A 27,899-nucleotide genomic window follows, 5' to 3' on the forward strand; every position below is an offset into this window, starting at 1 on the left:
CTTCAAGGAATATATTTTTACCTAGAATATGCCTCAGGGTTTAGGCGAACTGAGAATCTGCTTTTAGGACTTCTATGAAACCTTGGGGATAAAGACAGACACTTTAATATTATTTATTTCACATTAATTATTTTATACATTTCAGAAACATTTGAAACTGATTTTTTGGCTAGGCATGGTGTTTCATGCCTGTAAACTTCATACTCTAAGAGGCTGAAGTGGGAGGATCGCTTGAGGCCAAGAGTTTGAGGCCAGTCTGGACAACAAAGCGAGACTCCACCTCTACAAAAAATAAAAGAAAATGAGCCTGCTGTGGTGGCATGCCTGTAGTCTCAGCTGAAGCAGGAAGATCACTAATGCCCATGATTTCGAGCTGACAGTAAGGTATTATTGTGCTACTGCACTCTAGTCTGGGTGATAGAGTGAGACCCTGTCACTGAAAAGACCTCAAACAACAATGACAAAAAATCTGATTTTTTTTTCCCTTTATGGAGCTGAGGTCATTTAAAAAATATTAAAACATTTTCTGTATCTTATAAAATTTATCATGTTTGATGTATTAAAAGCATAGTCTGATAATAGTTAAGAAGTTTACTAATAATTTATTTATTATTTATTTATTACATTCCAGAAAGAGTGGAATGGGTCAGTCTCCAGGGTTGGAGAAAGTCCTATTTTTTATTTCTTTTTGGAGACAGAATTTGATCTGTCACTCTGTCTAGAGTGCAGTGATGTCATCATACCTCACTATAACCTCAAACTCCTGGGCTCAAGCAATCCTCTTGCCTCAGCCTCCCTAGTAGCTGGGACTACAGGCACATGCCACCATGGCTGGCTAACTTTTCTATTTTTTGTAGAGATAAGGTCTCACTCTTGCTCAGGCTGGTCTTGAACTCCTGAGCTCAAGCAAATCCTCCTGTCTCGTAATTTATTTAATGTTTAAAAAGTTTCCTCCAGCCGGGCGTGGTGGCTCACGCCTGTAATCCTAGCTCTCTGGGAGGCTGAGGCGGGCGGATTGCTCGAGGTCAGGAGTTCGAAACCAGCCTGAGCAAGAGCGAGACCCCGTCTCTATTATAAATACAAAGAAATTAATTGGCCAACTAATATATATAGAAAAAATTAGCCGGGCATGGTGGCGCATGCCTGTAGTCCCAGCTACTTGGGGAGGCTGAGGCAGGAGGGATCACTTGAGCCCAGGAGTTTGAGGTTGCTGTGAGCTAGGCTGACGCCATGGCACTCACTCTAGCCTGGGCAACAAAGCAAGACTCTGTCTCAAAAAAAAAAAAAAAGTTTCCTCCAGTTTATTTCTTTGATAGTTCTCTCACTGTATGCTTTTATGTTTCTGTAATTGCCAGCTATATCTGAATTCCTAAATCTTTTTATTTCTTGTCCAGCTTTCTTTCCTAAAGTCTAGACTCTTGTTTTCACCTTATACCAGATATCTCTATCTAGATATTGACCAGAAGCTTAAAACTCTATATAATAAATAGATTTTTCAAAACCTCTCTCTCCTGTTTATGTGATTGTCATTGCCATCTACTCAATTGCCAGTGTTAAAACCTAGGAATCATTCTTTTAAAAAATTTTTAAGGCTGGGCGCAGTGGCTCACACCTGTAATCCTAGCACTCTGGAAGGCCAAAGGTGGGAAGATCACTCAAGGTCAGGAGTTCAAAACTAGCCTGAGCAAGAGCGAGACCCTGTCTCTACTAAAAATAGAAATAAATTAATTGGTCAACTAAAAATATATAGAAAAAAATTAGCTGGGCATGGTGGCGCATGCCTGTAGCACCAGCTACTCAGGAGGCTGAGGCAGGAGGATTGCTTGAGCCCAGGAGTTTGAGGTTGTTGTGAGCTAGGCTGCCACCATGGCACTGTAGCCTGAGCAACAGAGTGAGACTCTGTCTCAAAAAAAAAAAAAGAAAAAAATTTAATTGACACATAGTAATTATACATATTTATGTGGTGCCTAGTAATGTTTTGTTAGATACAATGTATAGTGATCACATCAGGGTAATTAGCATATCTGTCGTCTCAAACATTTATCTCTTCTTTATGTTGGGAACATTCAACACAAAGAATATTGTATTCTAGCTATTAGAAACTATATAATATGGCCGGGCGCTGTGGCTCACGCCTGTAATCCTAGCTCTTGGGAGGCCGAGGCGGGCGGATTGCTCAAGGTCAGGAGTTCAAAACCAGCCTGAGCAAGAGCGAGACCCCGTCTCTACTATAAATAGAAAGAAATTAATTGGCCAACTGATATATATATAAAAAAATTAGCCGGGCATGGTGGCGCATGCCTGTAGTTGTAGCTACTTGGGAGGCTGAGGCAGAAGGATCACTCAAGCCCAGGAGTCTGAGGTTGCTGTGAGCTAGGCTGACGCCACGGCACTCACTCTAGCCTGGACAACAAAGCGAGACTCTGTCTCAAAAAAAAAAAAAAAAAAAAGAAAGAAACTATATAATATATTATTAACTGTAGTCATCCTACAGTGCTATAGAATACTGGAACTTATTTTTTCTAGCTAGCTGTAATTTTGTATCTTTTAACAAATACAGGAGTCATTCTTGATTCTCCCTTCTGGCATATCCAATTGGCCACCAGATTTGTTATTTTTCCTCTGTCTCTTCTACCCCTTTATAGTTGTGCTCCCTGCTGTTCTATTTCAAGCTCTCGTCATTCCCTGCCTGGGCTGTTGCAGTGACCTTTAGAGAAATGCTTTTATAATCAGAAGAAAGTTAATATATTTTCATTATACAAAATGTCGAAAACACAAAAATAACTAGATGAAAACACATCACCCATAACTCTAAGATATAATCACTGTTAACATCTTGGTTTCTTTTTTCATGTATGTATTTTTTTCACAGTTGAGGTAATTTTGTGTGTGCATCCTTTTCTCTACTTTTTCTCATCATTTGCCTGTGTCCATGTTTACAGAGTTTTTTGTTGTATTTATTTATTTAAAGAAAATTAAAAAAAAAAATGAGGTCTTGCTGTGTTGCCCAGGCTGTAGTGCAGTTGATATTCACAGGTGCGAACATTGTGCACTACGGTGTCAAACTCCTGGCATCAAGTGGTTCTCCTGCTTCAAGCCTCCGGAGTAGCTAGGACTACAAGTGTGCACCACCATGCCTAGCTAATTTTTAAAACATTTTTGGTAGAAGTAGGGTCTTGCTATGTTGCCCAGGGTGGTCTCAAACTCCTGGGCTCAAGCAATCTTCCTGTCTCAGTCTCCCATACCTGTAATCCCCAAATGGAATTATAGGTATGAGACACCATGCCTGGTGGCTTGGGATTTTCTTGTAAGTTCCCCAAGTCATTCTAATGTGTAGCAAAGTTTGGGAACCACTGCCATAACATACCTTTTTACAGAGAGGGACTAGAGTCTTTAAACAAAAATGTTTGGACTTTGTCATTATTCCTGTATTGAATTTTATTTCATGCTGGGTCTGTTTTCTTCTTAAGCTATTGTTATTGAAAACTGGAGCTTGAGTTCCTGAAAAGATATTGATGGGCTACTATTTCATAGAAAAAAGGGGTTCATTTTAATGTAAATATCTTAAGACCTTTTTAGAACTTGGTGTGGGATAGAACAGGTGAAAGGTAAGATGACACTCTGTAGAAGTTTCTCTCATTTATTACCATAGAATTGAATTCTTTCCTGGTTTCTGAAATTCTTAGGCAAAATCTCTGCTCTAGTCCTTGATTTTCTTTCTTGTTTCTCTTTTAAAAATAAATATGAAATAAGTAAATTGATAACACAAGTGTTATCTTTGTAGCTGACTATTTGACTTGATGAGCTGTTTTTCCTTCTTAATGGGTTCAGTCTATAAGGTCATCTTGGTCTGTATCTTTATAAATGGCAGAAGATGATCCAGTTCTCATTTGAATATTTGAATATGTTAGTGTTTTCAGATGAAGTGAGAATAAGGGCAGTGTTTTTAAAGTTCATTCTTTTATATTCGGATTTGTCATTTGAAATTTTAAAAGGTTAAGGAATTAGTAACACTGCTCTTTTCAAAATTTAAGCTCATTTGAATAGTAATGCTTAAAATGGTTAATTTCACTAGTTACTGAAGACTAATAACTAAAAAAATCTTTTAGTGTAACTCTTTAGTCTGGGGAAACCATATTTTGGGAACAATATACATTTATGTTGTTATAGTTGTTAAGGTGTTGGCTATACTCCAAAGGTGATACTTTTAATTTTGTGGAATATCTAATTTTGAAAGCAAATTTAATCTCGCACTCTCTTTTTGCTATCATATTCTTCTTTCCCTCCCAGTGGCAGCATGGAACCTGCGTTTCATAGAGGAGATCTTCTCTTCCTAACAAATCGGGTTGAAGATCCCATACGAGTGGGAGAAATTGTTGTTTTTAGGATAGAAGGAAGAGAGATTCCTATAGTTCACCGAGTCTTGAAGATTCATGAAAAGTATGTGTAAACTGTATCTTCTCTGTTTTTAAATGTTTTTGTTTAAGTGTTTTCAGTATTTAGTTTTGATAGCTTAAAGAATATGAAAGAGTGAGGAACACACCCCCACCCCCCACCCCCGCCCTTCTTCCAGTCCATTTTTGTGAATATATGAAGGTTTGGACAACTGTAAATAGTTATTTATTGATTCATTTATTTCCTTAAAAGTTTTTTCCAGAGGTTTTACTTAGTTCTCTTCTACTTCCCAAGCAATCAGTAATCCTGTATGTAACTCAAAAAAAACATGATCTAAGAATTGATTTTAAGCAGAATCTTCTTTTTTTGAGACAGAGTCTGCTTTGTTGCCCAGGCTAGAGTAAGTGCCGTGATGTCAGCCTAGCTCACAGCAACCTCAAACTCCTGGGCTCAAGCAATCAGTCCTGCTGCCTCAGCCTTCTGGGTAGCTGGGACTATAGGCATGCGCCACCATGCCTGGCTAATTTTTTTAAGTAGAATCTTCTGATCTAAGCGTCTTGCGTTTTAGAATTGGAAAGGACATACCCAAAACCTTAGAATCACCTTGGGGTGGAGGTGGGCCATGAAAATAAGCGGAGAATTTGACCTCTCTGGGTCTCAATTTCCTTATCTGTAACAGAGAGAGGTTTAGGAAGAATCTCTGAGAATTAACAGATCTCTTTGAGTTTTATGTCTATGGTGCCCATCCAACTACATATTTCTCATTCCTCCCTCCCAAATCTGTGGTATTTCTAGTCAAGGAAAACTTTCAGAAGGGAAGGAAAAAAAGAATTGAAAGAATAAGGAGGCATCATGCAGGACACGCTGAGGGGAAGGGGAAGTGAAACAGTGGGGGTGCTTTAGGTTCTTGAATATTTAGCAGCCTGCAATAAATATTTTTTACTACCCTATATCCTATAAAGTAATATTTTTTCTCCACTTAAAGAAGAAGAAACTGTCAATTATTTCTTTTTGAAAATCCCTGTAAACATACTAGTTTAGAAGAGTTCTTTCTTCATTGATACGAAATAAAGATGTCACTGCTTTCTTTCTCTTTCTTTTGTTTTTTTTAATCATCAGACTTCAGTATATATATTGAAAGATTGTAATTTAAAATGGCATGGCTGGGGCAGTGGCTCACATCTGTAATCCTAGCACTCTAGGAGGCCGAAGTGGGAGGATCACTTGAGGTTAGGAATTTGAGACCAGCCTGAACAAGAGTGAGACTCTGTCTCTACTAAAACTAGAAAACCTGGCGTGGTGGCTGGCACCCGTAGTCCCAGCTACTTGGGAGGCTGAGGCAAGAGAATTGCTTGAGCCCAGGAGTTTGAGATTGCTGTGAACCACAGCACTCTAGCCCAGGCAGCAGAGTGAGACTCTTGTCTCCAAAAAAAAAAAAAAAAAATACAGTGACATTCTATTATTGACTGTGAAGGAATAAATTTTAAATTTTTAGAAATTTATTTCGGAATTGTAGAGGTTTTCCAGATTTTTAAAGTGTATTTCTTAATTCTCAGCAATGCCTGGCGTGAACAAAGCAGAACCAACTTTCCCTTGACTTTATTAAAGTTAATCAAATTAAGCCCAGGCCCTGCTTCAGCTAGAGCAGAAGCTCTCCATTTTTATGTATTGTCCTTTGAAATTGAGTTCCTAGACTTCATTTTAAAACAATTTCAGGTCAGATTCATTGACAGATAATATATTAATTACAAGTTTTTAATTTTTTATTTTAATATTTATTTATTGAGACAGAGTCTTGCTCTTTCACCCAGGCTAGAGTACAGTGGCATTATCATAGCTCACTGCAACCTCAAACGCTTGGGCTTGATCCTCCTGCCTCAGCCTCCCAAGTAGCTGGGACTACCAATGAGCACCACCACGCCTGGCTAATTTTTCCTTTGTTTCTTTTTTGAGACAGAGTCTCACTTTGTTGCCTGGGCTAGAGTGCCATGGTGTCAGCCTAGCTCATAGCAACCTCAGACTCCTGGGCTCAAGCGATCCTTCTGCCTCAGCCTCCCAATAGCTGGGACTATGGGCTCAAGCGATCCTTCTGCCTCAGCCTCCCAATAGCTGGGACTACAAGCACGCGCCCCTATGCCCGGCTAATTTTTTTTCTGTATATTTTTAGTTAGCCAATTAATTTCTTTCTATTTTTCGTAGAGACAGGGTTTCACTCTTGCTCAGGATGGCTTCGAACTCCTGACCTTGAGCCCTTGAGCAATCTTCCCACTTTGGCCTCCCAGAGTGCTGGGATTACAGGCGTGAGCCATCTCTCCTGGCCCGTAGGTTTTCTATTCTTAGTAGAGACATGTTCGTGCTGTTGCTCAAGCTAGTCTCCAACTCCTGAGCTCAAGCAGTCCTCTCACTTTGGCCTCCCAGAGTGCTAGGATTACAGGCGTGAGCCGCTGCACCCAGCCTATTTTTAATTTTTTTAGTTTATTTTTATTTTTTAAAGACAAGCTCTCACTCCACTGCCTAGGCTGGAGTGCTGTGGCTGATCATAGCTCACTGCAACCTCAAACTCCGGGGCTCAAACAGTCCTCCAGCTTCAACCTCCCAGGTTGCTGGGACTACAGGTGCATACCACCATGTCCAGCTTCCTTACATTTTTACAATAATTTTTAAGAGAATTCTGAAGATTTTAAGATGTATGATACTGGTAATCTGGGGGGGTTAGTAATTTATTTTAGACTCTTGAGATGTTTTCAACTTGCTGGGCTGTTTAGATAACAGACCCAGTTAATATTATGAAGTTTCTAGTTTCTTTTTTTTTTTTTTGGTGAGACTGACATACCTGATTGGAATTATCATTTGGTTTAATAGTATTAACATTGTTCTTTTTCGTTTTTTAATTTTTTTTATTTCAGTATATTATGGCACACTGTTGTTAAATATGGAGACAAATAACAATCAAAATACATGTATTAAGTAAGTTAATATGACATTGAACACTGGCTAGTGATCAAATGTTTGGAAAGAGAAATTTCACCACTAAATTGACTTAGTCCTTAGCTTTGCTTTTTCCCTTGCAGATAGATGCACTTATTCTGCACCCATTTGGCTTTCTGGGTCTTATTTTTCTCATCTATAAAGTGGTGATTTCCTCCTTCCTAATGTCATAGTATCATGATGAATGAATTAAAATCTAAACGCTTTGAGCTCCTTAGAGGTAGATAATATTAAATATTTGATCCCTGTGTTAGCAAGGGAAAGATCCCGTATAAATGTGCCTTCAATCAGTATTTTGAGCCTATGAGTTGTGAAGTGCTGTAGTAGGTCTTAATTGGTCTAATAAGAGCTGGTTGCTACCAGAAAATATTTGTTCCACCATTAGTAGATGAAGGTGATCTATGCTTTTTCAGAGAAGCTGCAGCGTCTCTCCAGATTATATCCCAGAAAGGGGAAATTGGGTGTGATTGTTTGGCCAATAAATCAAGTCTTTGGGAATAACTGAGATCTCCTGTAGTATCTCTTCCCTTTTCTGGGTAGTTTCCCATTTCCTGGTTTTTGTCTCCTCATATCTGATTTTACTCTTATGCATCTGAGGGGTTAATGTTATTTTCATGGTTGAATTGATTCTTTCTTCCTGATGCTCTTGATTTTCACTCTTGCAGCTAGCCTCTCCTGGTACCTGTCCTCTTTTACCCTCCAGGATTTTCCTGACTTTCTTTCACTTACTGAATTGTCAGCTACAGATTATTTTTCTCTGTATATATTTGCATTTTTTGTAACTGGAATCTCATTTTTAATGTGACTATTTGCACTTAACTGTTTTTGGTGCTTGCGACACCTCCCAATTTAGTTTCTTCTGCAAATTTAGTGTCTAGTGAGCCAGTTTCTGACTTAGAATCTAAGTGGATACTAGTCAATAGAAATGTGAAGCCAATTTTCTTCTTCTAGTACATTGGTTAATACACATTCACTTGAATTTTAAGCTGTAAAATATACTTTGCTTCGAATTAAATTTTAAAATTATTAGAAACCTTATTGTTATTTAGTAGAATTAAACTAATAATTTTCTGATCAAGGTACTGTTCCTATAAACCCTGGCATGTGTGAAGAATTGAGGTGCTTTTTCTTTTAAAATTAACTTTTTTGATTTCTCTTCACCTCTTCCCCCCTCCCCCCTCAAAAAAAAACATTAACTTTTTTCCCTAATATAAAAGTAATACATGTTTGTTGAAGAAAAAAAAAAAGAAGATAAAGGTAAGCTAAAGAAAGCCATAGATAGCCACTATTTATACATTGATCTATGTTATTTTAGCTGTTTCTTTGTTCCTTGCAACTTGTTGGTTGGAGAACTGGCTCATTCTGTAGTTTTTGATAATATGTATTTTGCCAATTATACCTAATGGGGTAGGTTACTGTGTTCCTTTGCTTTTTGTAGTTCCAGAAAATTGTTGGTTTGTATATGTTTTAACATAAAAATGAGAGTATACTGTACATTGTATTTTGTACTCTTTTCTTCACTTACTGAAAATCATATACTTTTCCAGTGTCATTAAACATTCTTTTACAACATTATTCTTAATATTATATAGTATTCCAATGCCTTACTATTGGACTTTTAATTGGTTTTTAGTCTTTCCATTTTATAAACAACACAACTGTGAATATCCTTTTAGCTAAAGAAAGAATTATTTTGATACTAGGAATGGTGATAAGATATCATAGTGCCACAGGAATTTTTGGTTAACAAGAACAAATTTTTTGCTTTCGAATGTCATGAAGGTGTTTGATGACTTGAGTTTCCCTTACTCTTTTAAGGCAAAATGGACATATCAAGTTTTTGACCAAAGGAGATAATAATGCAGTTGATGATCGAGGCCTCTATAAACAAGGACAACATTGGCTAGAGAAAAAAGATGTTGTGGGGAGAGCCAGGGGGTAAGTACAGAGGGGAACATCTTCAGCTTCTTAATCATATTGTCTCATCATATACAATTAGATATAGTGATTTGGTTCTGGTTTCATCATTCTGTCCTTTGAAAGCTATGCTTCTTAAAATGCATCTAAATCTTTTGATATACTACTCCAGATGGGAGGAACTAGTATACAATAAAAGAATAGAATATTGGTGATGAGATGGTGAATTGGATGTGACAGTTTAAAAAATTCATTTATTCAGTTCACTTAAGAGCACCTTCCATGTGCTCTAATGTCTCTGCTATGCTAGGCTCTGGGGATCCAGAGTAGTATGGTTCCTGCTTCATAAAACTTACGTTTCTCAAGATTTTACAGGCCGGGTGCAGCGGCTCATGCCTGTAATCTGTAATCCTCGCACTCTGGGAGGCTAAGGTGGGAGGATGGCTTGAGCTCAGGAGTTTGAGGACAGCCTGAGCAAGAGTGAGACCCATCTCTACTAAAAATTTTAAAAATTAGCTGGACGTGGTATTGCGCACATGTAGTCCCAGCTATTCAGGAGACTGAGGCAGGAGGATCCCTTGAGCTCAGGAGTTTGAGGTTGCTGTAAGCTAGGCTGATGCCATGGCACTCTAGCCCAGGTAATAGAGTAAGACTCTGTCTCCAAAAAAAAAAAATGGAAAAAAAAAAGAATTTACTGATACTGGGCACAGTGCCTCAGGATTTAATCCCAGCATTTTGGAAGGCTGGGGAGGAAAGATAATTTCAGGCTAGTTTTGAGACCAGCCTGGGCAACTTAGTGAGACCCAATCTCTACAAAAAAAATTTTTAAAAATTATCTGGGCATGGTAGTTTGTGCTATAGTGTCCCAGCTATTTGAGAGGCTGAGGCAGAAGGATCACCTGAGCCTAGGAATTTGAGGCTTCAGTGAGCTATGATGATGCCACTGCACTCCAGCCTGGGTGACAGAGTAAGACTCTGTCTCTCTTCAACAACAACAAATTTACTGAGTCAGCAATTTAAAGTGTTCATCTAAATTAATTTTATCATGTTAATATATTCCATACAATTTTATTTCTGGTCTTGAAATTGATGAGGTCAAATGACATTAAAAGTTATATTAAGCCTGTTTGTTTCAGATTTTATCAGGAGAACAGATGAGTGGAGGACAGGAATTGTAAGTTATTGGTATTAAGGAAGTATGGGATTTTTGCTACCTTAATGTTATTAATAGTATTAACAATAACTCCCATTTATTAGGGCTTACTGTGTACCAGATACTTACTCTAAACGCTTCAAAAATATTACCGCATTTTAACCTCAAAACAACCCTAATATTCCCATTCTACAGATGAGGAAACACAGAGGAGTTATTTACCTAATATCACACTGATGATAAGTGGCTGGCTGGCTCTGTAGCCTACCCTCTTAATCATCACACCGATACTACTGGCATAAGATTTCTGCAGTGGGTAGTTGCTGGTTCCCACTATTTGGATGCCACACTTGCCACTGTCAGAACCTCTGCTCCTTTTGACCTAGGATAGACTGTGGTTAGAGAGTGATCTCACCAGTGAGCAGGCCTGAGAAACACTGATCCTATAGAGAAAGATGTGTGAGGCGATAAATGGAAGTTAATAGCAGGAGAGTTGCTTAGTTTGGGACCAAAGAGATCAGATATGAATAAGCACCGTTGTGTTTGTCCCCTGCAGAGCTGTTTTTTGTGTATGCCACCACTTCAGAGGAACTTGGTTTCCTATGATGGAGCTAAAAATACCTTCATAATCCCAATTAGGGCATCAGTGCTTCTGAGAAAGTATGGTCCCTATATATCCCTCGGTTCCCAAGATGCTGCCAATATGATTATTCAGACTCATCGACCTCTTTGAGTCTTTTTGTTTTTCCTCTAATTGTGAATATACAGATTCATGCAGAAACATAAAATATAAGTCATCAAAAAGCAAAGTCAAGCCGGGCACGGTGGCTCACGCCTGTAATCCTAGCACTCTGGGAGGCTGAGGCGGGCGGATTGCTCGAGGTCAGGAGTTTGAAACCAGCCTGAGCAAGAGCAAGACCCCGTCTCTACTATAAATAGAAAGAAATTAATTGGCCAACTAATATATATAGAAAATTAGCCGGGCATGGTGGCGCATGCCTGTAGTCCCAGCTACTAGGGAGGCTGAGGCAGGAGGATCACTTGAGCCCAGGAGTTTGAGGTTGCTGTGAGCTAGGCTGACGCCACGGCACTCACTCTAGCCTGGGCAACAAAGCGAGACTCTGTCTCAAAAAAAAAAAAAAAAAGCAAAGTCATTTCTGATCCCTTTCTTTTCCATCTCTATAAATATTTACTGTTACCTTTGTGATGTGTTTTAGCCTTTATGTATAGAGATAAAGATGCGAATGTTAATAATATATGCATCTTTATACATATATAAACACATGTTGTGTATGGAAGGAGAATGCTCACACTATTTTATAACCTTCCCCACCCCCCAAAAAAATTGCTAGTATATTTACAAATCAATAGATTTTATCTTATATCATCATTTCATAGCTGTATGCTATTCCACTATATGGATAGACCATACTTTTATTCAGTCAGCTCCTATTATTAGATACTCTGTTTCCAGCTTTTTTATTGTGAACAATGTTATGATAGACATCCTCGTTACATATATCTCACTGCTTCTGCTCAATCATTCTTCACAGTAAATTCCTAGAAACATTCCTAGAAACTGGGTGAAACATATTCATATTTTAAGACTTTGGACAAATTTTTCCATACTGTTTTATCTATACTCCCACCAGGATAACAGTGTCCCTTTGCCTAGGTTTTGATTCTTAAATGCTTATTACAGCTCTGTCTGCTCACTCTGGCCCTTTGGTTGCATAAAAGATGCATCATCCTATCAAAGGTTAGAGTAGCTAACTTGTCTTTCTGAAGAAGTTTTGAAAAATCCCAAACTATATATAATATACCTTTTTCTGGCTTTTCATAAAAAAAAAATGTAATAGTCTAGTACTCTGTGAATTAAGTAACTTTCCATGAAGTATAAAAAACCATCTGTGACATGAACAGCAGGAGCACAGAATCTTCACTGTACAAATTCACTTTGCAGTGACTTTACCACCACTTACCTTGACACATAATGAAACATATCACCTTCTTTTGTGGAAATTGTATTTATAAAACACTAAGTTGATATTTCAAAGTCGGGCTGTACCCAAACTTTCAGAACAGAGCTTTTCTGCAGGGAGATCTGTGAATGTGGTACAAATGTCTTTATGCATTTTCAAAAATGTTTTGTTTTAGGTTTTTATTTTCTGAGAGAATCTCGCTCTCTTGCCTGGGCTAGAGTGCCGTGGTGTCAGCCTAGCTCACAGCAACCTCAAACTCCTGAACTCAAGGGATTCTCCTGCCTCAGCCTTCCGGGTAGCTGGGACTACAGGCATGCACCACTATGCCCGGCTAATTTTTTTTCTATTTTTAGTTGTTTGGCTAATTTCTTGCTATTTTTAGTAGAGGCGGGGTCTCACTCTTGCTCAGGCTGGTCTCAAGCTCCTGAGCTCAAGCAATCCTCCCACCTCAGCCTCCCAGAGTGCTAGGATTACAGGTGTGAGCCACCGCGCCTGGCCAGTTTTGGGGTTTTTTGAACAGCTGCACACTAAAAAATTTTACACTGAGGCCTAAGGCTCTAAATTAAAATAATTTTTAAAAATTTTACTGGAGATATAATTTATATATTTTAGATTACAAAATTCTCAATATTAAAGTGTACAATTCAGTGGGTTTTAGTACATTCACAAGGTTGTACAACCATCCCTCTTATTCCAGAAGACTTCTATCACCCCAAAAATAAAACTCTATACTCATTAGCAGTCATTCCCCTTCCCCTACTTCCTGTAGCCTCTGCCAACCACTAATCTACTTTCTGTCTGTATGGAGTTGCCTCTTCTGGACTTTTCATATAAACGGAATCATAACAATATGTGGTCTTTTGTGTCTGGCTTCTTTCACCTAGGCATAATGTTTTTAAGATTTATTCATGTTGTAGCATGTAATAAAAACAAATTTTAGAAAATGAAACTAACACTGAACCAATTAAGGATTTAATAGGGGTGATTTTTTTTCTAAATTCAAGAAGTTGAAAAGCTGAAGAGCATTTGTTCATCAAAGAAGATTAGAGAACAGGAGAAAAGGACAAAAGACTTGCAGAAGATTAGGGAGTAGAAATATTGACAATAGAAGGAAGAATAAAAATATAAGAAAGGAGTAGAGTGATTGGGCTTTCTGTTGACTAAAATTGGTTTTGTAGATAACACTTTGAAATGTTTTTGTTTTTGTTTTGTTTTGAGACAGGGTCTTGCTCTGTCACCCAGGCTGAAGTACAGTGGCATCATCGTAGCTCACTGAAGCCTTGAACTTCTGGGCTCAAGTGATCTTCCCACCTTGGCCTTCAAGTAGCTGGGACTACAGGCATGCACCATAATACCTGGCTAATTTTTCTATCTTTTGTTGGAGACAGGGTCTGCTATGTAGCCCAGGCTGGTCCTGAGCTCCTGGCCTCAAGTGATCCTACCATCTTAGCCTCCCAAAGTGCTGGGATTACAGGCATGTGCCACTGCATCTGGCCACATATTGTCTTTTTAAATTGGATACTGGGTCCAAACTTCCTGGATATAGACTCTTTTTGACATCTGACATAATTGTCCTAAGGTCTCTTAATTTTTTTTTTTTTTTTTTTTTTTTGAGACAGAGTCTCGCTTTGTTGCACAGGTTAGAGTGAGTGCTGTGGCGTCAGCCTAGCTCACAGCAACCTCAAACTCCTGGGCTCAAGCAATCCTTCTGCCTCAGCCTCCCGAGTAGCTGGGACTACAGGCATGCGCCACCACGCCCGGCTAATTTTTTATATATATATATTAGTTGGCCAATTAATTTCTTTCTATTTATAGTAGAGACGGGGTCTTGCTCTTGCTCAGGCTGGTTTCGAACTCCTGACCTCGAGCAATCCGCCTGCCTCGGCCTCCCAGAGTGCTAGGATTACAGGCTTGAGCCACCGCGCCCGGCCGGTCTCTTAATTTTTGTGCCATCTTTTCTTTACTGTTTTTGGCCTTTTGCTTAATGATCTCTGTTCATTTTCTCACAAAACATTATCAGATAGTTCTTTCCGCTGAGGCTACTTCCTCAGCAGCACCTTTGATCCCACAAATTCTCAGGGAAATCTATTTAACCATAGAGAATATATTTTACCTTCTAGGTAGATACACAGGGAATGTATTTTACCTTCTAGATATTAACTTGGTATAGGTTGGTATTGGAGTTGGTTTTCTGGGTGGTATTTATTTTATTTATTTTAAATCTCATTCTGCTTATTAGCAACTCTGCTTTAGCATATGAATTTATCTGAGCAAAAAAGGGAAAAAGTGCAACTGAGTTGAATTTAAGATGACTGATGATAGCAGCATTATGCACTTGATTATCAACTCTTTGCTGTCACTGTCCATGGAGGGATGCAGTAGCACAGATAATTAAATCTTTTGTTCAACTTTGGACTGCCTCGTCATATGCTGGCAACCTTATGTCTTGCTTATGTTACTCCTAAAGATCAAGTTGCTTTCATTTCACTCATAGTGGGCAAGGAAAAGCTAACCTTAAGAACAGTGGCTCCATGGATGACTCATAAGACTATGAGTGGTTGCTGGGAGCGAAAGGTTGTGATTCCTTGGGCATAGATATATTACATGGAGGTAACAAAGTCTCTACAGGTCAGAACGGCTGCTTATTAATCATCAGATCAGAATTAGCAGCTTGTTGTTTTAAAAGAAATCACAGATGCTTTTCTAACTCTTAATCTGCATTTTACTATGAGGCATTCACCTTTATGTTTTTAAATAGCTGATTTACCTTCACTGAAAGTGATAGCTTTTATGAAAGTATTAAAAATTAGACAAAAGAAATGTTACTGCATTAAAAAAGAAAAAAATATGTATATTAAAAATATAGAAAACCTCTATCCACTCTTCTTAGAGCTTAACAATGCTATTGTTTAATGACTGTTACTTTTCAGCTCTTGGAGGCCCCAGGGGTTGAGACTAAAGCATAGGCCCTAAGAGGGGATATTATTTGCCACCAAACACGTATTCTATGCATCTTACGCTAGAACCCTGCTTTAGTATGTAGGAGCATCACTTGGGCCCCACCTTTCAGAGATTCCCTGAGTCAGTAATCTTGGGTGATAGAATCTGCATTTTTAACAAGCTAAGTTATTCTAATAAAGAAGGTCTAGGCTTTAAGAAATGCCAGCGTATGGAATGGGAGTTAGGAGATGGGGTGGGAGAGACAGGTTGGGGTAATGCTGCCAGAAGGGAGAGGGACAGGAAGAGGTAAGAACAAGAGACAGGAAGTAAGGGGAGTTCTTGAAAGGAAGTGAAATGTACCAAAGACAAAATATCTGTTCTTCATTTGCCCAAGGCTTTGACAGGTGGAGGTGTTACGTGGGAGGTGATTTCTGTTTGTGCTGCCTTTGGCGTGGTGCAAAGGTTGTGGGTGCCTTGAATAAAAGTATCTGGGATATTTTTAAGTGTGCAAAGGTCAGCCTCCACTTCAGCCCAACCTCCCTTCTCTACGACAGGCTCTAGCTTAGTACAGCATCACCCAGTTCGCTCTGGAGTCCAGCAGTAGAAGAGGGCGGGGAAAGAAGGAAGTTGTGTCCTTGCTAACCACCTTTCTCTGCCTGTTAATTTTCTCTTTTTGCCCTGAATTCTTGTGATGTTGAGGCATTTTTAACATAGAGGCAAAAATTGAAGCCCTGGGAGAAAATGAGATTTCCTCAAAAGAGGGCAAAAAGAAGAGGCCTGGACATTCAAACATTTAATCAGGCAGTATTTACTGTATGTCTGCTGTGTACAAGGCACCACGTTGGCCTTGAGGCTACAGGGGGATCAAGATTGGCATCGTTGTTGCCCTTATAAAGCTTACAGTGTGGTAGGGGAGATGGACACTATACAGCTAGTTTTACAACTAATTATTCAATTAAAATTATGATAGTTATGATAAAGACCTCAAAGGAAGTACATCAGGTGCTATAGGATTATTTAAAAGGTGGTTTTGCCTCACTTGAGGGAACAAACTTTAGGGGCAAAAGGAAGGAAAGCTAGCGGAAAAAAGGTGTAGCAGCCAAAGAGATAGATGAAGAAACAGATTTGTGGTACGTTACATAAACCAAGATTGGGGGGGTTTCAAGAGCAAGCTTATGGTCATCAAAGTTAAATGCTGCAGAGATGTAAAGGAAGATGAGGGCTGAAACTGGTTTGCTGTATATGGTGATTAAAACTGTTCTAAAAAAGTTTCAGGATTAAGAGGGCTAAACCCAGATTACAGGTAGTTAAAAAATGAGAGGGTGGTGAAATCCAGAGTAGTATAATAGACCTCTTCTACTCACTTTTTGGCCATTTAGCATGAAGTACCTTGTAATGTTCTGGTTGTATTTGCCTTGGCTCCCCAACTAGATTGACAACTCCCTAAAGGTTACAGTGACAAACCTAGCCCCTAGCACTGTATCGGCATGTAGTATTACAGTCACAGCTAGAGATCTAAGACCTTGGATCTGGTGCTGGTTCTGCCTCCCAGAAGCCATGTACCTTGGGCGTGATCATCTGTTTCCTCATCTCTAAAATGGTGATATTCCTAACTTCCCTATAAGATGGGCCGTTGAAAGGATCAAATAGGGCAATATATAGAAATGAACTTTGTGAAATGAAAATTAGTATTCTATGGAAGATACTGATAATGTTCAGTGAATGGTAATACTTAGGAATTTTTGTGATCAGTTTTTTGTTTGTTTGTTTTAGATTTGTTCCTTATATTGGAATTGTGACAATCCTCATGAATGACTATCCTAAATTTAAGGTAAGAGCCTGTACTATATATTTCATTAAAAGTGTGATATTTATACCCCAGAGCGACTGCAAGAAGAAAAAAAAAAAAGAAAAAAAAAGTGTGATATTTTGCTTAATTTTGAAAGCTATTAAATCAATGATAGTTAAAAGATTAAAGAATAATTAGATGGTTTAGTAACTTATTATGGTCAAAAAGGCCAGTTTATTAATTATCTCTGAGGACTTGTGAACTTTTCAAAGCTTCCCTGACTGTGATTCTGTGTTTATTTTCTAGTATGCAGTACTCTTTTTGCTGGGTTTATTTGTACTGGTCCATCGTGAGTAAGAAGTCTGCCTTGATGTTCCTGGGAAGACGCCGTACTTTTTGTTACTGAATGTTTGGAGTAGATACTGGTCTGTGATTGGCGGAATGGAGAACACACACGTTGGCACTTCTTGGTAGCTCTGGTTTGCATTAGTTTCTGTTTCCACGCCAGAATATGTGTGGGCGGGTGCATGTGCACCATGGAGTGCACTCGAGGGGACTTTCAATCACAGAATTTCATAGTTGTCATTGTCACACTTTCGCATTTTTGTACATCAGTAAATTTTTTATATTAAAAGGTTGAGCCAAAGCCCCCAGTGTTTGTATTTTGAAGCCAAGCTTCACTTCTAAAGTGCCTACAGAGTTCTGTAAATGAAAATGCAGCTCTGCACGAGCTTGAAACCGTCATACCTCCTTATAATGGGAATGGCATATACTGAGGTGGTCATCAATCTTAACTTTTCAAAATTTTAAATAAAAGACTTTGCACATTGAACCCCTTATCCCTGAATTGTGTTTGTCGGGAAAGCTTCTGAAATTTGCCTTTCTTGGCTGGTTCTTAGTACCAGGGATATAAAGGCTTTAGTGTGAACAGTTCTTCAGCTAAGAATGTTGCCTTAATACTAACAACTGTTTTTTTGTTTGTTTTGTTTTGTGAAGCAAAAGTAGCCATTGACATTCATAGGAAATCTCTTAGTCATAAAATTGATTCTTCACTAGGGCGTGACTCAAATGTGTATAAACTCAGCTGGTGTTGCTGAGAGGCTCAGAAAATCTCACTTAGCTGTAGAAACTCATAACCCATTCTACACTTGAGACATTGTCAGCCCTTCCTACACGATGGCAGTGTGTGTGAGCATTTGGAAGAGGCACGATGAAGGTGCTGGCAGGCATTCTACTTGTCTTTATTTAAACTCTAATTTGCCTAAACCTGTTTTCTAAAGTGCCATGCTTTGCTTTTCTCTAATGCAGACTTAAGGCAGGCAGAGTTTAACGTAATGAATTCAAAGCCCAGTTATGTGTTTTCTTCTCTGTAAAATTGAGACAGTCAGGGAAATAGGGAGTATGGGGTAAGCCAGTGTGTTTTGAGCACAAAATACTCTCAGTGCTATCCTGTTCTCTTCTTGTATTAATGTGAAATCTCAAAGTAAGCAAGTTTTCTATATTGGGCTACATGAACTGTTTCTACTATTTGTTCAACTAAGCTGGAAATCAGTCTATGCTGTAATGCTAAGGGAATGAGAATAGGGACAATGCCTTCTGAAGCCCTCCCCAATAGAGAATAGTGCTGTCCAAATCCACTAACTAGGCTTTAGCCTTCGTACTTCAGATAAAGGCTCTTTTTTTTCTTGAGACAGAGTCTTACTCTGTTGCCTGGGCTAGAGTGCCGTGGCTCCGCCTAGCTCACAGCAACCTCAAACTTCAGGGCTCAAACGATCCTCCTGCCTCAGCTGCCTGATTAGCTAGGACTACAGGCATTCGCCACCATGCCCGGCTAATTTTTATATATATATTTATATTTATTTATTTATTTTATTATTATTTTTTTTTTAGTTGTCCAGCTAATTTCAGTTTTTTTAGTAGAGATGAGGTCTTGCTCTTGCTCAGGCTGGGTTTGAACTCCTGAGCTCAAACCATCCACCTGCCTGGACCTCCCAGAGTGCTAGGATTACAGGCATGAGCCACCACGCCCGGCCAAGATAAAGGCTCTTAATGGTCTGTCTCTAAAGAGTATGAACCCTGCCTGACAAGTCACTGCTAACAAAAGCTTTTTTGAACCTGTCTGTGGGGCTTATATAGTACTTATGTTTTCTTTTTTTGTTTTGTTGTTTTTGTTTTTTTAGACAAGGTCTCACTCTGTTGCCCAGGCTAGAGTGCAGTGGCTTTATCACAGCTCACAGCAAACTCCTGGCTTCAAGCAATCCTCTTGCTTCAGCCTCCTCAATAGCTGGGACTACAGACATGCACCGACACACCTGGCTGATTTTTTTTTTTTTTTTTTTTTTTTTGGTAGTGAAGGTGTCTGGGGTCTCACTATTTTGCTCAGACTGGTCTCAAACTCCTGGCCTCATGCATTTCTTCTGCCTCAGACTCCCAAAATGTCGGGATTACAGGTTGTGGGCCACCACACCTGTGTTTTCTTATGAGCCAAGAAAGGCTGTAAAACAGCCCCATATGTGAAATGGCAGAAAAATTACTATTTACTTCATTTTTTTCCCATAATGACCTGTGGAGGATGGGGGTAACTCAGCCTAATCAGTGGACTGGCTCTGTTTTTGTACCAACCTTTCCAGGACTGCTCTGGGGGAAAGCAGCGTGCTTTGCTGAGTGCGGTTGAGATCCCAGGGTTCTCTTTGATCCTAGCTTGCTTGAGTGTAAAACATCCTTGTATTAATATTTGTATCTCTATCTATCTGGATTTCTCTTCCTTATACACCTGTTAGGAGGAAAACATTAATACTTTACTCACTTGCATATTTTCATATCCATTTGTATAAAAGTATTACTTTTCCCCCTTTGCTGGGCACTCTAGTTGAAAGCAACAGCTAAACTTCTCTGAGAAAGTAGTCAAAGCATTTAAAAACATTTGAATCACTCCAATAGCTGAAAAAAATATTAGGCCATTAAATATGAAACGTCCGATCTCAAGTCAAAAGGGTAGTTTAAAGAAGCAGTATAGGCCGGGCGCTGTGGCTCACGCCTGTAATCCTAGCTCTTGGGAGGCCGAGGCGGGCGGATTGCTCAAGGTCAGGAGTTCGAAACCAGCCTGAGCAAGAGCGAGACCCCGTCTCTACTATAAATAGAAAGAAATTAATTGGCCAACTGATATATATATAAAAAATTAGCCGGGCATGGTGGCGCATGCCTGTAGTCCCAGCTACCCGGGAGGCTGAGGCAGAAGGATCACTCGAGCCCAGGAGTTTGAGGTTGCTGTGAGCTAGGCTGACGCCACGGCACTCACTCTAGCCTGGGCAACAAAGCGAGACTCTGTCTCAAAAAAAAAAAAAAAAAAAAAAAAAAAGAAGCAGTATAATTAATCAAAGTGTGCGCCTAAACTATTGACACCGTTTTGCCATCTTAACTGTAGCTTGTTTATGCCAGCAGCAAAGAAGCCTGGAGAGCGAGTGGCAATGAAATGGCAAAAGGTGTTTTCTACAGCTTCTTGAGAATTGAATATTTTTCCTTGCGAGAAGTGGTCCAAAGCCTGGAATAAGTGGTGGTCAGTGGTGCAAGGTCTGGTGAATACAGTGGATGATAAGAGAGTTTCCAAGTCCAGCCGCCATAGTTTGAATAGCATTGTTTGTATGACATGTGGTCAAGCATTGTCTTGCAGGAGGATTGGCCTATTATCTATTGACTTAATCACAAGCATCCTCATCATTGCATCCAATTGATTGCAGTAGTCATGTGCTGTAATTGATTGACCAGGTTTCATGAAACTGTAGTGGATAACACCAGTGCTGGACCACCAAACAGACACCATTCACTTTTTTTGATGACTATTTGGTTTTGGACTGTTTTGGCACTTCATCTTTATCCAACCATTGTGCCGAATGCTTGCGATTGTCGAAAAGAATCCATTTTCATCACACGTAAGAATGGTGCAGAAATGGTTTGCCTTGGCCGGGCGCGGTGGCTCACGCCTGTAATCCTAGCACTCTGGGAGGCCGAGGCGGGCGGATTGCTTGAGGTCAGGAGTTCAAAACCAGCCTGAGCAAGAGTGAGACCCCGTCTCTACTATAAATAGAAAGAAATTAATTGGCCAACTAATATATATGGAAAAAATCAGCCAGGCATGGTGGCGCGTGCCTGTAGTCCCAGCTACTTGGTAGGCTGAGGCAGGAGGATCACTTGAACCCAGGAGTTTGAGGTTGCTGTGAGCTAGGCTGATGCCACGGCACTCACTCTAGCCTAGGCAACAAAGCAAGACTCTGTCTCAAAAAAAAAAAAAGAAATGGTTTGCCTTTATGTCATGACAGCAAAGAAAGGCAAGCTTCAAGACGATTTCTCTTCTGATGCTCGTTTAATTCATGCAGTACCCATCTTTCCAGCTTCTTTACCTTGCCGATTTGTTTCAAATGGTCTAATATTGTTGGAATAGTAACATCAAATCTTGCTGCTAATTCACGCGGAAGTTGAGATGGATTCACTTCCACTACAGCTTTCAGCTCATCATTATCTACCTTGGTCTCAGGTCACCCACGTGGCTCATTTTCAAGATTAAAATCACCAGAATGGACCTCCTCCAACCATTGACATACTGTATGTTCATCAGCCACATCCTTCCCAAACACTTCATTGATATTTTGAGCTATCTGTGCTGCATTGATTGCATGACAGAACTCATTTGAAAATAACACAAATTTTTTCCTTATCCATGGTTTCACAAAAATTGCTCTAAAAAATGTGAAAGATAATCACAAGCCAAAATGTGCATTTGAAAGGCTTCACAATAAACATAAAACAAGAAGTGTTGGGCTGGGTGTGGTGGCTCACGCCTGTAATCCCAGCACTCTGGGAGACCGAAGTGGGTGGATCGTTTGAGCTCAGGAGATCTGCCAGAGCAAAAGTGAGACCCATCTCTACTAAAAAAAAATAGAAAGAAATTTTGGCTGGACAACTAAAAAAATATATATAAAAAAATTAGCCGGACATGGTGGCGCTACTCGGGAGGCTGAGGCAGGAGGATTGTTTGAGCCCAGGATCTGAGGTTGCTGTGAGCTAGGCTGATGCCATGGCACTTGGCCAGGCAACAGAGTGAGACTCTGTCTCAAAACAAACAAACAAAGAAAACCAAAACAAGAAGCATCAAAGTGAAGTGTCAGAGATATCAACTGTCAAACTTAGTACTTAAGGAAATCGGACATTTCATACTTAATAACCCAATGCAAAGATTATTGTGAGGAGGGGTATTATGTTCCCCGTTTTTTATATTATCTAGTTTAGTGCTAAATGTAAGACTTAAAACAGGATATTTTTAAAGTAAATGTATCTTCAAATACATAAGATGCCAGAGAGGTTTAATTTGGCAACTGAATGGAATTACAAGCCCTTTGAGATTTGGCAGCCCTAGTGGAAGCTGGGAGGGCTCAACCATTGTGAGTGAAGGGAATTAAAAGGAGCGTGAGAATCAATAAAAATGAGAATTTGATAATGGGATTCTCTTTTGGCTATTATTCATCCACTCTCATCACTCCAACTAATGAATGTCTTCATATTATTTCCAGTTGCCTGTCCTCAGCTCTAGTCCCATGTTTCTCTGTTTCAGCTGGACACTTCTACTTCATTGTCCCATCTTTAAACTTTAGCTCATTAGTGATTCCTGCAAACTTCCCCTCTAAATTTCAGTTTCTATGAAGGAGTATGAACCTAGAGTTTTCATTTTCCTACCATTTCTAGTTACTAAGTCCTACATTGACCCCTGTCATTCCATTCTCATCACCATCACCTGAATCCAGAAATGTGCATTCAGTGGCTCCCTGTTGCTTGTGTACCAGGCTCCCTTCAGCGTGCCAGTCTGTGGCTATTTTAGATCATTACTGCCTGTTAATTAGTGTTCGTGTGCTTTTTGCTTTCAGAAATGCTTGTTTGAACCATAAATGTTGTGTTCACCCTACCTGTTTCCTACGTGTGATGTTCAAACTTTGAATTCAGCTAATGTTAAGCATCCTTGTGCTATACCCCTGGGTGTTTTCTCTTATATCATCTCCTGCTCTCGTTTCTGCTTGTCTGAGTCTCACCGTCTTCACAAGTGGTTGTTCTTCTACTGTCACTCAGTATTTGCAGCCTTGTACTGTTTAAGTTTGTGGATACGGCCTCAAGGTCTCCAGATTGTAAACTCTTATAGTGTAGGGGCCCCATTTTACGGACATTGTACTCTGTTTCCCTAGTAGCAGCATGTATTATTGTTCAATCATCGTGCATTAGAACCAGAGGCAGTAACTTAGGTTAGCATTGTTACTGAGCTATTATTCTAGGGCAGAGCACATGAATCATTAAAGTGATTTATGTTTTCCTGTTATTTAGTAAGTGCATTTTCTTGGTCTTGCCAAATTTGAATCTGAAAATTTTCTCTCTCCGTAGTTGCAGTTATTTATTTATTTTTTATTTTTGTTAGAGACAGAGACCACCATGACCAGCTTATTGGTTTTTTGTTTTGTTTTTGATTTTTTGTAGCACTTAGGTCATGCCGTGTTGCCCAGGCTGGTCTCAAACTCTCAAGCTATCCTCCTGCCTTGGCCTCCCAAAGTGCTGGAATTATAGGCATGAGCTCTGTGCCCAGCCCTCCATGGTTCCATTTATTTATTTATGTATGTATGTATGTATGTATGTATGTATGAATGACAGAGTCTCGCTTTGTTGCCTAGGCTAGAGTGAGTGCCGTGGCGTCAGCCTAGCTCACAGCAACCTCAAACTCCTGGGCTCAAGCGATCCTTCTGTCTCAGCCTCCCAAGTACCTGGGACTACAGGCATGAGCCACCATGCCCGGCTAATTTTTTCTATATATATTAGTTGGCCAATTAGTTTCTTTCTATTTATAGTAGAGACGGGGTCTCGCTCTTGCTCAGGCTGGTTTCGAACTCCCGACCTCGAGCAATCCGCCCGCCTCGGCCTCCCAGAGAGCTAGGATTACAGGCGTGAGCCACTGCGCCCGGCCCATGGTTCCATTTAAACCGGACCAGGTGCAGTGGCTCATGCCTGTAACCCTGACATTCTGGGAGGCCAGGGTGGGAGGATCACTTGAGGTCAGGAGTTTCAGAACAGCTTGAGCAACAGTGACACCCTGTCTCTACTAAAAATAGAAAAATTAGCCAGGTATGGTGGCACATGCCTGTAGTCCCAGCTACTCAGGAGGCTGAGGCAGGAGGATTGCTTGAGCCCCAGGAGTTTGAGGTTGCTGTGAACTAGGCTGATGCCACGACACTCTAGCCTGGGTAACAAAGTGAGACTGTGCCTCAATGAGCCAGGACTTGGAATAAAGTCTCTGTCATCCTGCCTGCATTTCTTGGTATTTGCATAAGTGTTTTACCCAGTCCAGCAGACCTCAGAACATGGTGTGGGGGCTGTCTCAGCATCTGAGGGCATCCTCCCTATGACATTTACCACTATTAAGCTTCAGAGATGATCTGTCTGATTCTAGCTGGTTAAATGGCTTGTCTACCTCCCTCAAGATGCTCTTTCAGTTGGGACAGCCTGTTCAGGCTGTTTTATGGCCAGGTATATCTTTATCACTACCCTTCTTTGCTAGAACTGTAAGTAATACTAGGTAGGCTTTTAGAAGTAAAACAACACATGACCCTTCTCTGACGACCATGATGAGTCTGGATGTAGAAAGAGTGCTGGGTAACCAAGAAGTATTATATAAACCAGAATGTGCAGGGCTTACAGAAGAATGACAAAGGCATTGCCTTCCGTGTATCACCGTAGGCCCTCAGGACCCTTCCAGCCTTACCCTTGCCAGACAGCACATTATTGTACTCTAGACATTGGCCCCACTGTGTAGATATGCTGTCTTCAGTTATGCTGGTCACTCTGCCTGGAGTGTCTGGTCACTTCTCTACCTGCTTAAAGTTTTCTCATTTATTTAGCAGACATTTATTGAGCATCTGTTGTGTGCCAGATTTTGGGTTAGGCCCTGGGGATATAAAGATGTATAAGGCAGGTCCCTCCCCCTATGCCAGGAGCTCAGTGCCCTAACAGGGGCAACATGTGTAAACTGATTTTTCCACATAGGATCATAAGTGCAATGATAGATGCACAGGAAGCCCCAAAGAGGGATGGTTCTTATTCTTGATTAAGCTTTCAAGTGTGCATAGTGCTTCCTGTTAAGTACTGCAGTATTCTTTGCTCATACTCTTTAACATTGCCTTTTGTGTGTTGCTGTCCCCCACCAGAGGGCTAGTGCCTTGAAGGCATTAAAACAAAGTCAGCTTCTGATTCACCCTTGAATGTCCCCTAGCCCCTCTTGTGCTGCTTTGCATATTTTGGATTTATTTATACCCTGCCTTGTTCCATAAAGATACATCTAGCACTGTGTGATAAAAGATAAAATAATTGAAGAATTCAGAGTTGAAATAAATGTGGGAGAAGAAAACTATGAAATCAGAGGTGAGGTTAGTACCTATAAGACATATCAAAAGATTCTGTTGTCTACTGGAAGAGATGCATAGCATTGGGTCTCAGCTCCTTAGCAGCTAATGCAAAGAGGAAATAGTCATTTCTATGTTTTATGGAATGGGTATAAAATGGAATTTAAAAAAACAAACTTGTAATGGTATCTGAGGACCAAGAAATTTCTCAGACCTCACTGTATGACATTGTACAATAATCCTTGTACTAATTAGCCTCATGATTTTCATAGAGCTATTTCAGAGAATGTTCTTCAGTCTAGATCCAGTTTGGTAACTTCTGCAAAAAGCCATTTCACAAAAGACCCACTAGCCATCATAATCAGCCAGGAATCTTTAACTTTCCTGTAGAACAGGGTTCCCTAATCTTTTAAAACTCATGTCTTCTTTTAGGAAACATAAAAATTTCATAACTCATCTTCATTCTGATAAACACGTCCTCGCACTCCAGTCTATAATGTCAAACCTCTTATCCTCATCAGTCAAGAGTATTTTATCTTAGGCTGGGCGCTGCAGCTCACGCCTGTAATCCTAGCACTCTGGGAGGCCGAGGTGGGCAGATTGCTCGAGGTCAGGAGTTTGATTCCAGCCTGAGCAAGAGCGAGGCCCCGTCTCTTCTATAAATAGAAAGAAATTAATTGGCCAACTAATATATATAGAAAAAATTAGCTTCCCATGGTAGCACATGCCTGTAGTCCCAGCTACTCGGGAGGCTGAGGCAGGAGGATTGCTTGAGCCCAGTAAATTTGAGGTTGCTGTGAGCTAGGCTGACGTCACGGCACTCACTCTAGCCTGGGCAACAAAGCGAGACCCTGTCTCAAAAAAATAAAATAAAATAAAAAACGAGTATTTTATCTTGCCCTTTTTTTGGCAGGGGATAATAGGGAACAGAGTCTTAATCTGTTACCCTGGCTAGAGTACACTAGTGTCATCACAGCTCACTACAACTTCAAACTCCTGGGCTCAGGCAATCCTCCTGCCTCAGCCTCCCAAGCAGCTTGAACTACAGGTGGACGCCACTATGTCCAGCTAATTTTTGTATTTTTTGTAGAGACAGGGTCTCTCTATGTTGCCCAGCCTGGTCCTTGAACTCCTGGTCTCAAGTGATCCTCCTGCCTCAGCCTCCCAAAGTTTTGTGCCCAGCCTACTTTTTCTTATGTTTGTATTATAAAAACAATAGTTACCCCTTTCTCATATACAGTTATATTATTATATTGAATATGGCTTTCAAACTGCATGTTATCTGTGTTCTGCCAATCTTAGGAGTTTCTGAAATGCCACCTACTCTCAATTAGGAATAATTTCTCAGGTATTGTTACTTTAATTGGCCTATTTAGGATGGTATGCTGTCTTCCAGCTTGAATTCAAGGAGTCTAGTTAGAAGGATTTATACTAGGACTCAATGTCAGGCAAATAAGTAAATCAGCTAGCATCAAGCTTGAATCCAAGCTCTAAGCCTGATAACTTATTTAAGCTCCCCAAAAGAGAATACTGTATGGAATTCTTTTACTGGAATTGGTCAAGAGCTGAGGTAGATGTGCTGGTATTTCAGTTTATCAAACAACTCACGATGTAATAGGTATTTTGCCAGGGCCAGGCACTGCTGTGTCAACACCATGGCGGTTTATCCAGGGAACTTTTTCTCTTCCTGTAATGAGCTTCAGATAAAGCAGACTTTGCTCTTCCCAGCATGCAGCTAATAATGAGTATTTAGGATGTGCCGGGTGCTCTGCTAAGTGTTTTAGCAAACTTTTGACTTTCTCTCATTTAATAAACCTCAAAATGACCTCCGCTATGCAAAAGAGAAACCAGGAGAAGTGAAAGGATTTTCCCAGGGTCTTCTGGTCCATGCCCGCCCGGCAAAGCCGAGCTTGAAGTCTGTTGCTTATGCCGTGTCACTGTACTGGGTGTCATAACCTAGTCCTTCTGCCCAGTCTAATGAGATTCTTTCATTTGCAATAATTGCAAAGCCCTTGGGAATTCTTTACAGGCTCCAGGTTTTTCCTCCGGCTTTGCCCAGATTAGTAAATTTCCTAGAAATAGTGAGATTCTCTGGCCAATTTCCAAGCATTTAAACCTCTTTAGAGTTTAAATGAGTATTTATCTCAGTTTTGGAAACATCCCCTGAAATCCATGAATATTATACGCAAATAATGAAGAGTGTTGGGCTGCTGACGGCTTTCACAGCTTCCCTGACCACCACGCGGTCAGCTGGGCAGCAGCCTTTAGCTTTCTCAGCCACCTCTGGACTCGCCATCACGTTCTCATTA

At 40.1% G+C, this 27,899-nt stretch overlaps 1 protein-coding gene across 1 annotated transcript in view; it reads left to right on the forward strand.

Annotated features, from left to right (window-relative positions):
• Positions 1-17,996, forward strand: part of SEC11A (SEC11 homolog A, signal peptidase complex subunit) — a 32,060-nt gene extending 14,064 nt beyond the window's left edge. Inside the window, exons 3-6 of the mRNA XM_012763258.3 lie at positions 4,291-4,440; positions 9,202-9,321; positions 17,149-17,206; positions 17,471-17,996. Of these exons, the coding sequence (XP_012618712.1) occupies positions 4,291-4,440; positions 9,202-9,321; positions 17,149-17,206; positions 17,471-17,521 (379 nt within the window). The 3' untranslated portion in view covers positions 17,522-17,996. The remainder of the gene's footprint in view (positions 1-4,290; positions 4,441-9,201; positions 9,322-17,148; positions 17,207-17,470) is intronic.
• The last annotated feature ends 9,903 nt before the right edge of the window (positions 17,997-27,899 follow it).

The sequence above is a fragment of the Microcebus murinus genome, chromosome 7, assembly GCF_040939455.1.
Source record: "Microcebus murinus isolate Inina chromosome 7, M.murinus_Inina_mat1.0, whole genome shotgun sequence".
Taxonomy (NCBI): Eukaryota; Metazoa; Chordata; class Mammalia; order Primates; family Cheirogaleidae; genus Microcebus; species Microcebus murinus.